The sequence below is a fragment of the Carcharhinus amblyrhynchos genome, chromosome 2 (assembly GCF_965287045.1).
Source record: "Carcharhinus amblyrhynchos chromosome 2, sCarAmb.v2.hapA, whole genome shotgun sequence".
Classification (NCBI taxonomy): domain Eukaryota; kingdom Metazoa; phylum Chordata; class Chondrichthyes; order Carcharhiniformes; family Carcharhinidae; genus Carcharhinus; species Carcharhinus amblyrhynchos.
Genome location: NC_137325.1, coordinates 148,745,291 through 148,759,840, shown reverse-complemented (window position 1 = coordinate 148,759,840; position 14,550 = coordinate 148,745,291). Strand labels below are relative to the sequence as shown.

General features: G+C 47.3%; 1 protein-coding gene across 1 annotated transcript; it reads left to right on the top strand.

The window, feature by feature from the left end:
- The first annotated feature begins 6,590 nt into the window (after positions 1-6,590).
- On the top strand, positions 6,591-13,924 carry LOC145359555 (fucolectin-1-like). Its single transcript, XM_080214212.1, has 3 exons — positions 6,591-6,651; positions 10,718-10,997; positions 13,786-13,924. Exons 1-3 carry the CDS (start codon positions 6,591-6,593, stop codon positions 13,922-13,924), a joined length of 480 nt encoding a protein of 159 aa, XP_080070338.1.
- The last annotated feature ends 626 nt before the right edge of the window (positions 13,925-14,550 follow it).

Genomic DNA, 14,550 nt, shown 5'->3' with positions numbered 1-14,550 from the left:
GCCAACGTCCCATTGCTAATCCAGCAGTCACGTCAGCAATAATGGCACTTGTCCAAAATGGGAAGAAAAGTGGAATTGTGTCATCACAGTTGTGTGAAGCGTGTCCAGAATTCCAGTCTATAAAATCCCACGGAATTGGGAGCCTCTGTTCGAAAGGACCCCATGAAAGGTGAGCACCATTTCCTCATCTCTCTGTCCGCTATACTCCGAGATGTAATGCTTCCCTGTCATTTCCAAATGGAAAATTGAAGGTAACAAACTGAGACAGTGCAGGAGACAATAGTTGGCCATGTTCTTTATCAGGAGACAATAGTTGGCCATGTTCTTTATCAGGGGACAATAGTTGGCCATGTTTTTTATCAGGGGACAATAGTTGGCCATGTTCTTTATCAGGGGACAATAGTTGGCCATGTTCTTTATCAGGGGACAATAGTTGGCCATGTTCTTTATCAGGGGACAATAGTTGGCCATGTTCTTTATCAGGGGACAATAGTTGGCCATGTTCTTTATCAGGAGACAATAGTTGGCCATGTTCTTTATCAGGGGACAATAGTTGGCCATGTTCTTTATCAGGGGACAATAGTTGGCCATGTTCTTTATCAGGGGACAATAGTTGGCCATGTTCTTTATCAGGGGACAATAGTTAGCCATGTTCTTTATCAGGGAAAATAGTTGGCCATGTTCTTTATCAGGAGGGGGCTGATTGTGGACAAGTCCCCAGGACCAGATGGAATGCATCCGAGGGTTCTGAAAGAAATGGCGGAGGTGATAGTGGATGCCTTGGTGGTTATTTTCCAGACGTTGCTGGATTCCGGGGAAGTGCCGGATGATTGGAAAACGGCTAATGTTACGCCGTTGTTTAAGAAGGGTGCCAGGCAAAAGGCGGGGAATTATAGGCCGGTTAGTTTAACGTCTGTGGTAGGTAAAATGTTAGAATCTGTCATTAAGGAGGAAATTGCGAGGCATCTTGAAGGGAATTGCTTGATAGAGCAGACGCAGCACGGTTTCATTAAAGGGAAGTCGTGTCTGACAAATTTACTGGAGTTCTATGAGGATGTGTCTAGGGCGATGGATAGAGGAGAGCCGGTGGATGTGGTCTTTCTAGATTTTCAGAAGGCGTTTGACAAAGTACCTCACAAGAGGTTATTGCAGAAGGTCGAGGGACATGGAGTTGGGGGTAGGGTGTTAGCGTGGATAGAGGATTGGTTGTCAAATAGGAGGCAGAGAGTGGGGGTCAACGGGTGCTATTCGGATTGGCGGATGGTGACTAGTGGAGTGCCCCAGGGGTCGGTGCTGGGGCCTCAGCTTTTTACCATTTATATAGGTGATCTGGAGGAGGGAACCAAGTGTAGGGTGTCGAAATTTGCTGATGACACCAAGATTGGGGGAACGGCAAATTGTGCGGAGGGTGTGGAGAGTCTGCAGAAGGATCTAGATAGGCTGGGCGAATGGGCCAGGAAATGGCAAATGGAATTTAATGTTGGCAAGTGTGAGGTGGTCCACTTTGGTAGGACGAATGGTAGGAAGGACTATTACTTACAGGGCAAAAAACTGCAGCAGGCGATGGTGCAGAGGGACCTCGGGGTCCTTGTGCATGAGTCGCAAAAACCCAGCTTGCAGGTGCAGCAGGTGGTCAGGAAGGCGAATGGGATGCTGGCCTTCATAGCGAGGGGGATTGAATATAAAAGTAGGGAGGTCTTGCTGCAGCTGTATAGGGCATTGGTGAGGCCGCAGCTGGAGTACTGTGTGCAGTTTTGGGCGCCGCACCTGCGCAAAGATATTTTGGCCTTGGAGGGAGTGCAGAGGAGGTTTACTAGGCTGATACCGGAGTTGAGGGGATTGAGCTATGAGGAGAGGCTGAATAAACTGGGCTTGTACTCGTTGGAGTTTAGAAGAATGAGGGGAGATCTCATTGAGACGTATAAGATGATGAATGGGATGGATAGGATAGAGGAGGAGAGACTCTTCTCGCTCAAAAAAGACAGTAGGTCTAGGGGGCACAGCCTCAAGATAAAAGGGGGGCGGTTTAGAACGGAGTTGAGGAGGAACTTCTTCACTCAAAGGGTGGTGAATCTCTGGAATTCTCTGCCCATTGAAGTGGTGGAGGCTGCCTCGCTAAATATTTTTAAGACGCGGGTTGATGGGTTTTTGATAAGAGAGGGGATTAAGGGTTATGGGGAGAAAGCGGGAAAGTGGAACTGAGCAGCGACAGATCAGCCATGATCTTATTGAATGGCGGGGCAGGCTCGAAGGGCTAGATGGCCTACTCCTGCTCCTATTTCTTATGTTCTTATGTTATGTAGGAGACAATAGTTGGCCATGTTCTTTATCAGGAGACAATAGTTGGCCATGTTCTTTATCAGGGGACAATAGTTGGCCATGTTCTTTATCAGGGGACAATAGTTGGCCATGTTCTTTATCAGGGGACAATAGTTGGCCATGTTCATTATCAGGGGACAATAGTTGGCCATGTTCATTATCAGGGGACAATAGTTGGCCATGTTCTTTATCAGGGGACAATAGTTGGCCATGTTCATTATCAGGGGACAATAGTTGGCCATGTTCTTTATCAGGGGACAATAGTTGGCCATGTTCATTATCAGGGGACAATAGCTGGCCATGTTCTTTATCAGGGGACAATAGTTGGCCATGTTCTTTATCAGGGGACAATAGTTGGCCATGTTCTTTATCAGGGGACAATAGTTGGCCATGTTCATTATCAGGGGACAATAGTTGGCCATGTTCTTTATCAGGGGACAATAGTTGGCCATGTTCTATGCCGGAATGGATGAGGGGGACAGAATGTTTTCAAATGCCTCCACAGTCCCTCTCTCTCTCTCTCTTTCTCTCTCCATCTCAGCTTGTTTGAGGTCTTCCAGGAGACGCTCTGTCAAATCACACCCATCCCCCTGAAACTCTCACCCCCAACATCTTCCATTCTGTTCACTCCCCAGAGACGCACTCCTCAATTACTAGTTTCTGCCCCCTCTCTCTTTCAACTCTTCACCCCAACTGTCCCCTCTCTATCTCCTCTCATTTCACTCTCACTCCATCTCCTCTGCCCTCTCTCTCACTCTCTTTCCTTTCTCTCCACTCTCTCTCCTTTTTTCGCTACATTCTCTATCTCCGCTGCCATAGAATCAGAGAGCTACACAGCACGAAAACAGGCCCTTCAGCCTGACTCGTCCATGCCAGACAGGTTTCCGAAACTGAGCAAGTCCCATTTGCTTGTGTTTGCCCATATCCTCGGATGGTGATGGCTAACACGAGGGGACATAGCTTTAAATTAAGGGGTGGTAATTATAGGACGGATGTCAGAGGTAGGTTCTTTACTCAGAGGGTAGTAAGGTAGTGGAATGCCCTGCCTGCAGCAGTTGTGGACTCGCCAACTTTAAGGGCATTTAAATGGTTATTGGATAAACATATGGATGTTATTGGAATAGTGTAGGTTAGATGGGCTTTAGATTGGTTTCACAGGTTGGCACAACATCGAGGGCTGAAGGGCCTGTACTGCACTGTAAAGTTCTATGATCTATATCACTCTAAACCTTTCCTATCCATGTACCTGTCCAAATGGTTTTTAAATGTTGTAATTATACCCACCTCTACCACCTCCTCTGGCAGCTCATTCCATGGCACCACTCTCTGTGTGAAGTTGCCCTCAGGTCCCTTTTAAATCGTTCCTCTTTTACTTAAATCTCTGCCCTCTAGTTTTGGGCTCCCCTACCCTGGGGGAAAAGAGCTTAGGTATTCACCTTAACTATGCCCCTAGAAGGTCCCCCCTCATCCTCCGACATCCCAGGGAAAGAAGTCCCTGTCTATCCTGTCTCTCCTGATGATTCAAACCTTCCAGTCCCAGGGACATCCTTGTAAATCTTTTTTGCACCCTTTCCGGTTTAATAACATCCTTCCTATAGCAGGGCAACCAAAAGTGTACACAATACTCCAAATGTGGCCTCATCAATGTTTTGTACAGTTGTAACATAACATCCCAATTCCTGTACTCAGTGCTCTGATCGATGAAGGCAAGTGTACCAAACACCTTCTTCACCGCCCTGTCTACCTGTGATGCCACATTCAAGGAAGCATGTACTTCCATCCCTACGTGTCTCTCTGTTAGTGTTGACCCTACCATTAACTGAGTAAGTCCTGCCCTGGTTCAGTCTACCAAAATGCATCACCTCACATTTGTCTAAACTCCATCTGCCATTCGTCAGCCCACTGGCCCAATTGATCAAGATCCCATTGCAATCAGAGATAACTTTCTTCACTGTCCACTATGCCACCAATCTTGGTGTCATCTGCAAACTTACTGACCATACCCCCTATATTCTCATCCAAATCATTAATATAAATAACAAATAACAGTGGGCCCAGCACTGATCCCTGAGGCACACCGCTGGTCACAGGCCTCCAGTTTGAAAAACAACTCTCTAAAACCACCCTCTGGCTTCTGTCAAGAAGCCAGTTTTGTATCCAGTTGGGTAGTTTTCCCTGGATCCCTTGTGATCTAACCTTATTTTCCAGTCTATAATGAAGTACCTTGTCACAAGTCTTGTTAAAGTCCATGAAAACAACATTAACCACACTGTCCTCATCTATTTTCTTTGTCACCCCTTCAGAAAGCCCCATAGAATCTGTAACACACAATTTCCAACACACAAAGCTGAGCTGACAGTCCCTACTCAGTCCTTGCCTTTCCAAATGCACATGGGCCCCATCTCTCAGAACCCCATCCAACAACTCAGGCTCACTCGTCTGTAGTTCCCCTGCTTTTCCCTGCTGCCTTTGTTAAATATTAGCGCAACATTTGTCTCCCTCAATCTTCTGGCATCTCACGCATGCCTGTTGATGATACAAATGTCTCCGGTTGGGACCCTGCAATTTCTTCCTTAGCTTCCCACAATATCCTGGGATGCTCAGGTCTCAGAGATTTATCTACTTTTATGCATTTTGCAAGCTCCAGCACCTCCTCTTTGTAATGTGGATGCTTTTTAAGACATCGCCATTTACTTCCCCAAGTTCCCAAGCTTCCTTGTCTCTCTGTGCGGAAAATACTGAGAAGTCTTCCTTTAGAATCTCACCCATCTCCTGTGGCTCCACACATAGACAACCTTGTTGATCTTTAGGGGGCTCCACTCTTTCCCTAGTTACTCCTTTACCCTTAATATACTTGTAGAATCTCTTTGGATTCTCCTTCACCTTATCTGCCAAAGATATCTCCTGTCCCCTTTTTGCCCTCCTGATTTCCCTTTTAAGTGTATTCCTGCACCCCACTATGTTCAAAAAATAAAGAACAACGCAGCACAGAAACAGGCCCTTCGACCCACCAAACCTACACCGATACATGGCTTCTATCCCTCTGCTCGCCTCTTGTTCATGTATCTATTAAGACACACCTTAAATGTTGCTAATGTTTTTTCCACCACCTCCTCTGGCAGTGCGTTCCAGGCACCCACCACTCTCTGTGTGAAAAACTCCCCCCGCACATCTCCCTGAAACTTTCCCCCTCTCACCTTGAACCTGTGTCCCCCTGTGTAATTGACTCTTCCACCCTGGGGAAAAGCCTCTGACTATCCACCCTGTCTGTGCCTCTCACCATTTTGTAGACCTCTATCAGGTCCCCCCTCAGCCTCCGTTTTTCCAGTGAAAGGAATTCTCAAGGGATTCACTTGACTCCAGCTGCCTATACAGCACGGTAGCACAGTGGGTTAGCACTGCTGCCTCACGCACCAGGGATCTGGGTTTGGTTCCCAGCTCGGGTCACTGTCTGTGTGGAGTCTGCACATTCTCCCCGTGTCTGCGTGGGTTTCCTCCGGGTGCCCCAGTTTTCTCCCACAGTCTGAAAGACGTGCTGGTTAGGGTGAATTGGCCGTGCTAAATTCTCCCTCAGTGTTACCCGAACAGGTACCGGAGTGTGGCAACTAAAGGAATTCCACAGTAACTTCATTAGTGTCATAAGCCTACTTATGACACTAATAAATAAACTTTAAACTATATCTGCCATATGCTTCCTTTTTTTTATTGACCAAAGCCTCAATATCCCTCGTCATTCTGTACTCCCTCCTCCTGCCAACCTGTCTGGGTTGAATTCTATTTGTCATCTTCTGCCCTCCACATTGATCCACTTGTTTCTTGCTATGATATCATCTGAGGATCAGGTCCAATGGAGGTGAAGCAGGCTCGAGGGGCCGAATGGCCTCTTGCTCCTGTTTCTTGTAATCTTTTGCTTGAAAGAGTGGGAGAGTAGAATAAGCTTGTGTAGGCACCTGAAACGTAGTAAACTGTGGGGAAGGAAAGTGGAATTCAGCTGCATAATTCCTCTTTATCCAGCAGTTTGAAGATGGGCCGAATGGCCTCTGTCTGTGCTGTACCTTGCCATGATTCCATGGTAGCTAGGATTTTCTCTATATGATTTGTGAGGAGCATCAATGCTGACATGTCAACAACTGAGCAGGAACCTCCGTGACTCCAACTCAGCAGAAAATTAAATAAAGGAATAAACTACCTGGGGTCCGACATACGGGAAGTCAGTCTATCGGATAATTGGGTGTGGCAGCAGTGATTCCCTGCTTTCTTTTCTCCACAGGATGAAGATTTGTATTTTGATTGTGTTGGCAGCTTTCTGTGCTGTGGGAACCCCCACGTGTGGTAAGAAAAAGACTTCCATTATTCCAAATTGGTTCATTCCTGCACTGAGCATCTGATCCATTCATCACTCTGTCCAACCTCGCCTCACAAGACAGCCCACCCATCCCTGGTATTGGTTTGGTAAACCTTCTCTGCGCTGTTTCGACTGTATTAACATCTTTCCTTAAAGAAGGAGATCAATTCTGTCCACAATACTCCAGATGTGGTGACACCAATGCTCTGTACAACTGAACCACAGCCCCCATACTTTTATAATCACTGCAATCAATACCATTCTATTAGCTTTCCAAATTACTTGCTGTACCTGTAAACTAGCCTTTTGTGATTCATGCACCAGGACACCCAGATCCCTCTGCATCTCAGGGCTCTGCAATCTTGCACCTTTTAAATAAGATTTTTTATTCTTTCTGCCAAGATGGACAATTTCCCGTTTCCCACATTATACCCCGTTTGCCAGACTTTTACCCACTTACTTAACCTATCCATGTCCCTTTGTAGTCTCCTTACATCCTCTTCACAATTTACTCTCCTACCTATCTTTGTGTCAGTTATAAAAGTTAGCAACCATCCTATCCACCCTTCCATCCAATTTATTTCTATAAACTGTAATAAGTTGGGACACAGATCCCACCTAACTCTATTTGTGTCAGCAATTCATTCATCTGGTATTTTGTGCATCAATGTACAGAACTCTTAATTTTGTTTTCGACACTTTTCTGTACTTTAAACCCATCCCTGGGGAAGATACAGCCTCTGTTACTTTTTTTGTGTTTTATTCCTATACTTTCCTCCCTTCCTTTCACTCTTTCTGCCTTTTATTTCTAACTCAGTTTCCATCTCTTCTAGTTCCCTGTCCTAGCTACCATGGAATCAGAGCAAGGTACAGCACGGACAGAGGCCATTCAGCCCATCCTCAATCTCCTGGATAAAGGAGGAACTATGCAGCTGAACTCCAGCTTCCAACACTTTCCTTCCTTACAGTTTACGGCATTTCAGCTGTCTACACGGGTTTTATAAATGTACTTGTTTACAGCCTCCCCAACAGACTGGCAAACAGCCCTGCGAGATTATAATCCCCAGTCCTGCTGGAGTGAAGCCCATCCAGTTTGTAGACATCCCACCTTCCCCACCACCTGTCCCAAGCTCCTACACCCACCCCTCTAATCACGCATTCATCCCACCTACACTCCTATTTCCACTCTTGTTAGGTGTAAGGGAGTCATAGAATCCTGACAGTGCAGAAGGAGGCCATTCGGCCCATCGAGTCTGCATCGACCACATTCCCACCTAGGCCGTAATCCCATGACCCCACATATTTACCCTGCTAGTCCCCTGGCACTCGGGTCAATTTAGCATGGCCAATCCACCTAACCCGTGCATCTTTGGTCTGTGGGAGGAAATCGGAGCACCCGGAGGAAACCCACACAGACACGAGGAGAACGTGCAACCTCCACACAGGCAGTCACCTGAAGCTGGAATTGAACCTGGGTCCCTGGCGCTGTGAGGCAGCAGCGCTAACCATCGTGCTGCCCCAAGGCAGTCACATTGTGGACCTTGCAGGCTCACAGAGAGTAATCCTGAGATTACCACCTTGGAAACCCTACTTGTTTAATTTATCACCAGGCTCCCTGTGTCTAACTGTAAAAGCCTCATTCTTTTTTTGCACCATAAGCTTTGGCTCTTCACCCTCCCTGTCCAGAATGTTCTACAGACGCTCTGTGACATCCTAGACCCAAGCGTCATGGAGGCAGCAAAACAACCTGGAATCACTTTTGTGGCCACAGAATTGCCTATCTGTTTCTCTTACAATTGAATGCCTGATCACTATAGTCCCACTCCTCTTCCTTCTCTCCATCTACACAGTTGAACCACTCACAGTGTCACAGACCTGGCTATACTGCATCCCCCTGGGAAGTACACAACAGTACCAAGGCAGCATATCTCTTTGAGAAAGTGTATAGCCCCAGACGATTCTTGCACTACCTGCCAGCCTCTTAAGGAGTGTCTCGACAAATACATGAATGAGATGGGAATAGAGGGGTATGGTCCCCGGAAGTGTAGGGGGTTTTAGTTCAGTCGGGCAGTATGGTCAGTGCAGGCTTGGAGGGCCAAAGGGCCTGCTCCTGTGCTGTAATTTTCTTTGATCTTTGTTCTATTCTACCTTGCAGTCACCCATTCCCTGTCTGCCTGTGTAGACTTAACGTGGGGTGTGACCATCTCTCCAAATGTGCTATCCTTGAAAATCACAGCCTCAGAGCTGCTCCAAAATGATTCCAGCTGCTGCTCTAGCTCTGATACACAGATTTCCAGTAGCTGCAACTGGAGACACTTCCTGCACAAATGTTCACCCTCGACACTGGAAATGTCTCTGTTTTCCCACATAACACAAGATGAGCATTCTACATGGTCAAGCTGCACGGAATTCTCCCCTTACTACTTTCAAATTTGAGAATATTAATAACAGTGAGGATTTTCCCCTATTCCAGGCGCTGACTCTGTAACAGCAGACTCTACTTGTATTTCTACTAAACAATATTATAGATTCTCACCGTTCCTACTTACCAAACAGCAGGTCCCCAGTCTGATTCACAGCGATGCTGACTACAGGACACTTTTTGCAGCCTGTTTCAGGTGCTTTCTATCCCAGTCTCTTTGCGATCATTAACGAGCCCTTCTTCATTGCATCAGATTGGGACGAAAATGGCTTCATCCTGTTTAGTTCCACAATTTATTACTCCAGGAACTGATTAAAATATTTCCACAGACTCTTCATCCAGACCAGCTTTGCCAGTTTGACTTGTCTAATCTCTAAGGACAGGATTCTGATCCCATTTCAGTGCTATGTGTTGGATCTGTGTGTCACACCTGTACCAGTCCCTGGTCCATATATCATTCAGGTAGCTGCTATCTGATCACTATATCATTGAGCTGGCTCCAGTACCATGGCTGGAGATGATCTTCCCATTGCTCCCTGCTGGCTGGTGGATCACACATTTCTCACCATTTGCAATCTTACTGGTACCAGATGTCCAGCGTGGTCAGACTCACACCGGGAATGGACACCAGGCTGATTAAGTTATTGAAATATATTGAGAACTGTTTTCACATTGAATTAATTTATCTGTGTGGCCTTGCTGTGGGAGGTTCTCTCCAGTGAGCAACAGGGACCAGTTGTGATGGCCTTGTCAATAGGACCAGGGGCCATTGAGTCCCCACAGGGAGGTCAGAAACAAGGGGTGCTGTCCCTTTGGCAGAGCCTGGCACCCAGGTAGTGCCATCCTGGCATCTTGGCACTGCCCACTGAGCACTGGGCAATGCCACAGGGACAGGGCGGGAGAGAGAGGGCCCACTAAGGCAGGACTAGACTGGCAGTGACTGGTTGGTGGTGGTTGGAGGGGGCGCTGCTACACTACCTGCATTGCGATAGATGGGGGGAGTGAGGGGGACAATCGAAGTTGGCTATGGGGGGGGTGGGTGGAGAATGACTGGGGATGGCCATGGGGTGGGGGGGCGTTGGGCAACTGATTGCAGGACAAGTTGGGCGGCCAATCGCGGGGCGGGTTGGGCAGCCAATCGCGAGTGGGAGGGAGGGGTCCTGGTCTCGATAGGCTGTGGGCCCGTGTGGAGGCTGGGGGAGGGGTGCTTTGTTTAGGCAGGGAGGCAGTCTGAGAGCAGCTAAGGCTGAGTGACAGGTCTCTACTGCCAATGACCCTCTGCTGCTCTCAGCTGTAAGCCCCTCCCCAAGAGGTGAAAACATTTCTGCTGATTTTTCATATGCTGAGTGGATAAAATTGCAGCTTTGAAGTCACCCAAAAACAGATCTGAAACTTTTCACAGCCATCATGGACTGAAGATCACCCCCTCTGAGTCTGTGCTAATCTACTGGCCTACAACTAATCTTTACCATTTTGTGTTAATGCTTTCAAATTAATCCCCCGCCTTCCCCTTAACTCCTTGGTTATCCATTGTAGAATCTTCCTCCCGTTTTCTTCTGATTGGGTGGTGGAGACCGGGAGTGGGCTGTACCAAGGATAGGTTCATTAACAAGATGTGTTTCTATTTGTAGGCAATGTGGCTGTCCGAGGGAATGCAACTCAATCCAGCACTAACTGGGGTGGGAATGCAGACAAAGCAATAGACGGCAACCGAAATGCTTTCTACAAGAACCATTCATGTACTCACACCAACACAGACTACAAACCCTGGTGGAGCCTCGATCTATTCAGTGAAGAGAAAGTGTTGTCAATAAAGATCACTAACCGGCAGGACTGCTGTGCTGAGCGGTTAAAGAATGCAGAGGTCCATGTTGGCACTTCCTTCCAAAACAACGGCAATAACAACCCAATGTAAATATACCACATATTCTTACAGAAATCAGAAATAAAAGCAAAACGTGCTGATATACCCAGCAACTTGTTAACACTTGATTGAATTTTCCACAGAAGCTGCTTGACATGCTGAGTGTTGGCAGCAACTTTTATCCCTATACCAGATATTCTCACTGGGATAGCAAGGTGCCTGAATTCCAAGGCCCCTCCTCGACAGTCAAAGACCCTGATAGTTAGACAAGACCCTGGCTGCTCAAATGATTGAAAATGTAAACTGCCGCCTGGACAAATAAAACATAGAACATAGAACACTACAGCACAAACAGGCCCTTCGGCCCACAAGCTGCACCAATCATATCCATACCTACCAGGCCTATCTATAACCCCCAATCCCATTAAATCCCATATATTCATCCAGAAGTCTCTTAAAAGACCCCAGCGAGTTCGCCTCTACCACCACTGACAGCAGCCAATTCCACTCACTCATCACCCTCTGAGTGAAAAACTTACCCCTGACATCTCCTCTGTACCTACTCCCCAGCACCTTAAACCTGTGTCCTCTCGTAGCGACCATTTCAACCCGGGGAAATAGCCTCTGAGAATCCACCCTATCTATTCCTCTCAACATTTTATAAACCTCTATCAGGTCGCCTCTCATCCTTCGTCTCTCCAGGGAGAAGAGTCCCAGCTCCCTCAACCTATCTTCATAAGGCATGCCTCCCAATCCAGGCAACATCCTTGTAAATCTCCTCTGCACCCTCTCAATAGCTTCCACGTCCTTCCTATAGTGAGGCGACCAGAACTGCGCACAGTACTCCAAGTGGGGTCTGATAAGGGTCTTATAAAGTTGCAGCATTACCTCCCGACTCCTAAACTCAATCCCTCGATTAATGAAGGCCAGTACACCATACGCCTTCTTGACCACATCCTCCACCTGTGAGGCCGATTTAAGAGTCCTGTGGACCCGGACCCCAAGATCCTTCTGCTCTTCAACACTGCTAAGAATCCTACCCTTGATATTGTATTCCTTCATCCCATTGGTCCTGCCAAAATGAACCACTACACATTTATCCACATTGAAGTCCATCTGCTACTTCTCTGCCCAGTTTTGCATCCTATCTATGTCTTGCTGCAACTTCTGACATCCCTCCAGACTATCCACATCACCACCAACCTTCGTGTCATCAGCGAACTTACCAGCCCATCCCTCCACTTCCTCATCCAGGTCATTTATGAAAATGACAAACAGCAAGGATCCTAGAACAGATCCCTGGGGCACTCCACTGGTGACTGACCTCCATGCAGAAAAAGACCCATCCACAACCACTCTCTGCCTTCTGCAGGCAAGCCAGTTCTGGATCCACGAGGCCAAAGCCCCCTGGATCCCATGCCCTCTCACCTTCTCAAGAAGTCTGGCATGGGGGAATAGGCTGAGTATAATCTGCATTGTAAATAAACAGCATCTGTTTCAGAGGTTTGATCAGGTGTGAATTGAATTTAACTAAAATACTAAATATCTTCACATAAACAAATCTAAATCTTTCCTGGGGCAGGTCATCAAAAAATCATAAGAACAGATATTAAAGTCAGTGATAGCTTGAGCAAATAGAATGATCCCAGTGTAAATATGGAGCGCAGTCACTGTCAGGAGAAACTCGAGATACGCCAGCTTGATAAACAATGCAGAGAGTGGAAGAGACTGGAAGAGCGAGAGATTGGGTGTACAGACTGCAACAAGGTGCTGGTGACAGCTGTGTTTGGACAGTAAAAGTCTGCCGTTGAATGAGAGAGGATCTAGATGGGCTGGGCGAATGGGCCAGGAAATGGCAAATGGAATTTAATGTTGGCAAGTGTGAGGTGGTCCACTTTGGTAGGAATAATGGTAGGAAGGATTATTACTTACGTGGAGAAAAACTGCAGCAGGCGACGGTGCAGAGGGACCTCAGGGTCCTTGTGCATGAGTCGCAAAAACCCAGCTTGCAGGTGCAGCAGGTGGTCAGGAAGGCGAATGGGATGCTGGCCTTCATAGCGAGGGGGATTGAATATAAAAGTAGGGAGGTCTTGCTGCAGCTGTATAGGGCATTGGTGAGGCCGCAGCTGGAGTACTGTGTGCAGTTTTGGGCGCCGTACTTACGCAAGGATATTTTGGCCTTGGAGGGAGTGCAGAGGAGGTTTACTAGGCTGATGCCAGAGTTGAGGGGGTTGAGCTATGAGGAGAGGCTGAATAAATTAGGCCTGTACTCGTTAGAGTTTAGAAGAATGAGGGGAGATCTCATTGAGACGTATAAGATGATGAATGGGATGGATAGGATAAAGGTGGAGAGACTCTTCCCGCTCAGAAAGGATAGCAGGACTAGAGGGCACAGCCTCAAGATAAAGGGGGCGCGGTTTAGAACAGAGTTGAGGAGGAACTTCTTCACTCAAAGGGTGGTGAATCTCTGGAATTCTCTGCCCGTTGAAGTGGTGGAGGCTGCCTCGCTAAATATTTTTAAGACGCGGGTTGATGGGTTTTTGATAAGAGAGGGGATTAAGGGTTATGGGGAGAGGGCGGGAATGTGGAACTGAGCAGCGACAGATCAGCCATGATCTTATTGAATGGCGGGGCAGGCTCGAGGGGCTACATGGCCTACTCCTGCTCCTATTTCTGATGTTCTTATGTATGTATGAATCTCACCAGCAGTGAGTTCTGGGCTTTTTAATAGCTGAGGGGCTGACAGCATGCTGGGCTTGTTGGAATGTGGAGAGGGGGAACTGACCCCAATCGACACCAGTTTGTGAATGATTAAATTAAGCTCTTGTGTTCCAGATGTGGATTCATTCCTTCTCTCGGTGCCGGAGAAACAAAAGTCTTAAACTGTCACGGAATGATTGGTCGATTTATCAGCGTGGTGCTGAGGGGGCGTGGAATTCTCACTATCTGCGAGTGTGAGGTTTATGTGAAATGAGAATCTGTAATCTTTGTCATTTAATAAATTACTGCTAGCATCAATGACCCCAATCCCCAGTCCTCACTGCGGTAACTCTGGCTTCACGACACCAGAATCTCATCAACACCATTCGCACTGTGGGAGAGAGTCCCGGAAATCTCACTGTAACTTTGTTGCTGTGTTCATGTTAGCCATATTCGTGACACTAAGAAATAAACTAAACCATTTTAAAATCACAGAATTATTACAAAGCAGGAGGCCATTCAGCCCATCATGTCTGCACTGTCGCTGGGAATGAGCAACACGCTTTCTGCCGTTTCTCCCCGTAACCAGGACATTCTCCTTTTTACTTATCAACCCCATTCCCTTTTCAATCTGTCTCCACCCCACTCCCAATAGTACATTCCAGATCCTGACCAGTCGGAGTCTATCTGTCTCCACCACACTCTCAGACAGTACATTCCCGATCCTAACCTCGCGCTGTGTGAATCTGTCTCCACCACACTCTCGGACAGTACATTCCCGATCCTAACCACTCGCTGTGTGAATCTGTCTCCACCACACTCTCGGACAGTACATTCCCGATCCTAACCACTCGCTGTGTGAATCTGTCTCCACCACACTCTCAGGCAGTACATTCCAGA

Excerpts from the sequence above, each read along its gene's own strand:
- LOC145359555 (XM_080214212.1), top strand. The coding sequence starts at position 6,591 with ATGAAGATTTGTATTTTGATTGTGTTGGCAGCTTTCTGTGCTGTGGGA. Across the intron at positions 6,652-10,717 it reads TGTGGGAACCCCCACGTGTG|GCAATGTGGCTGTCCGAGGG; the intron begins GTAAGAAAAAGA and ends TTCTATTTGTAG. Across the intron at positions 10,998-13,785 it reads AACGGCAATAACAACCCAAT|ATGTGGATTCATTCCTTCTC; the intron begins GTAAATATACCA and ends CTTGTGTTCCAG.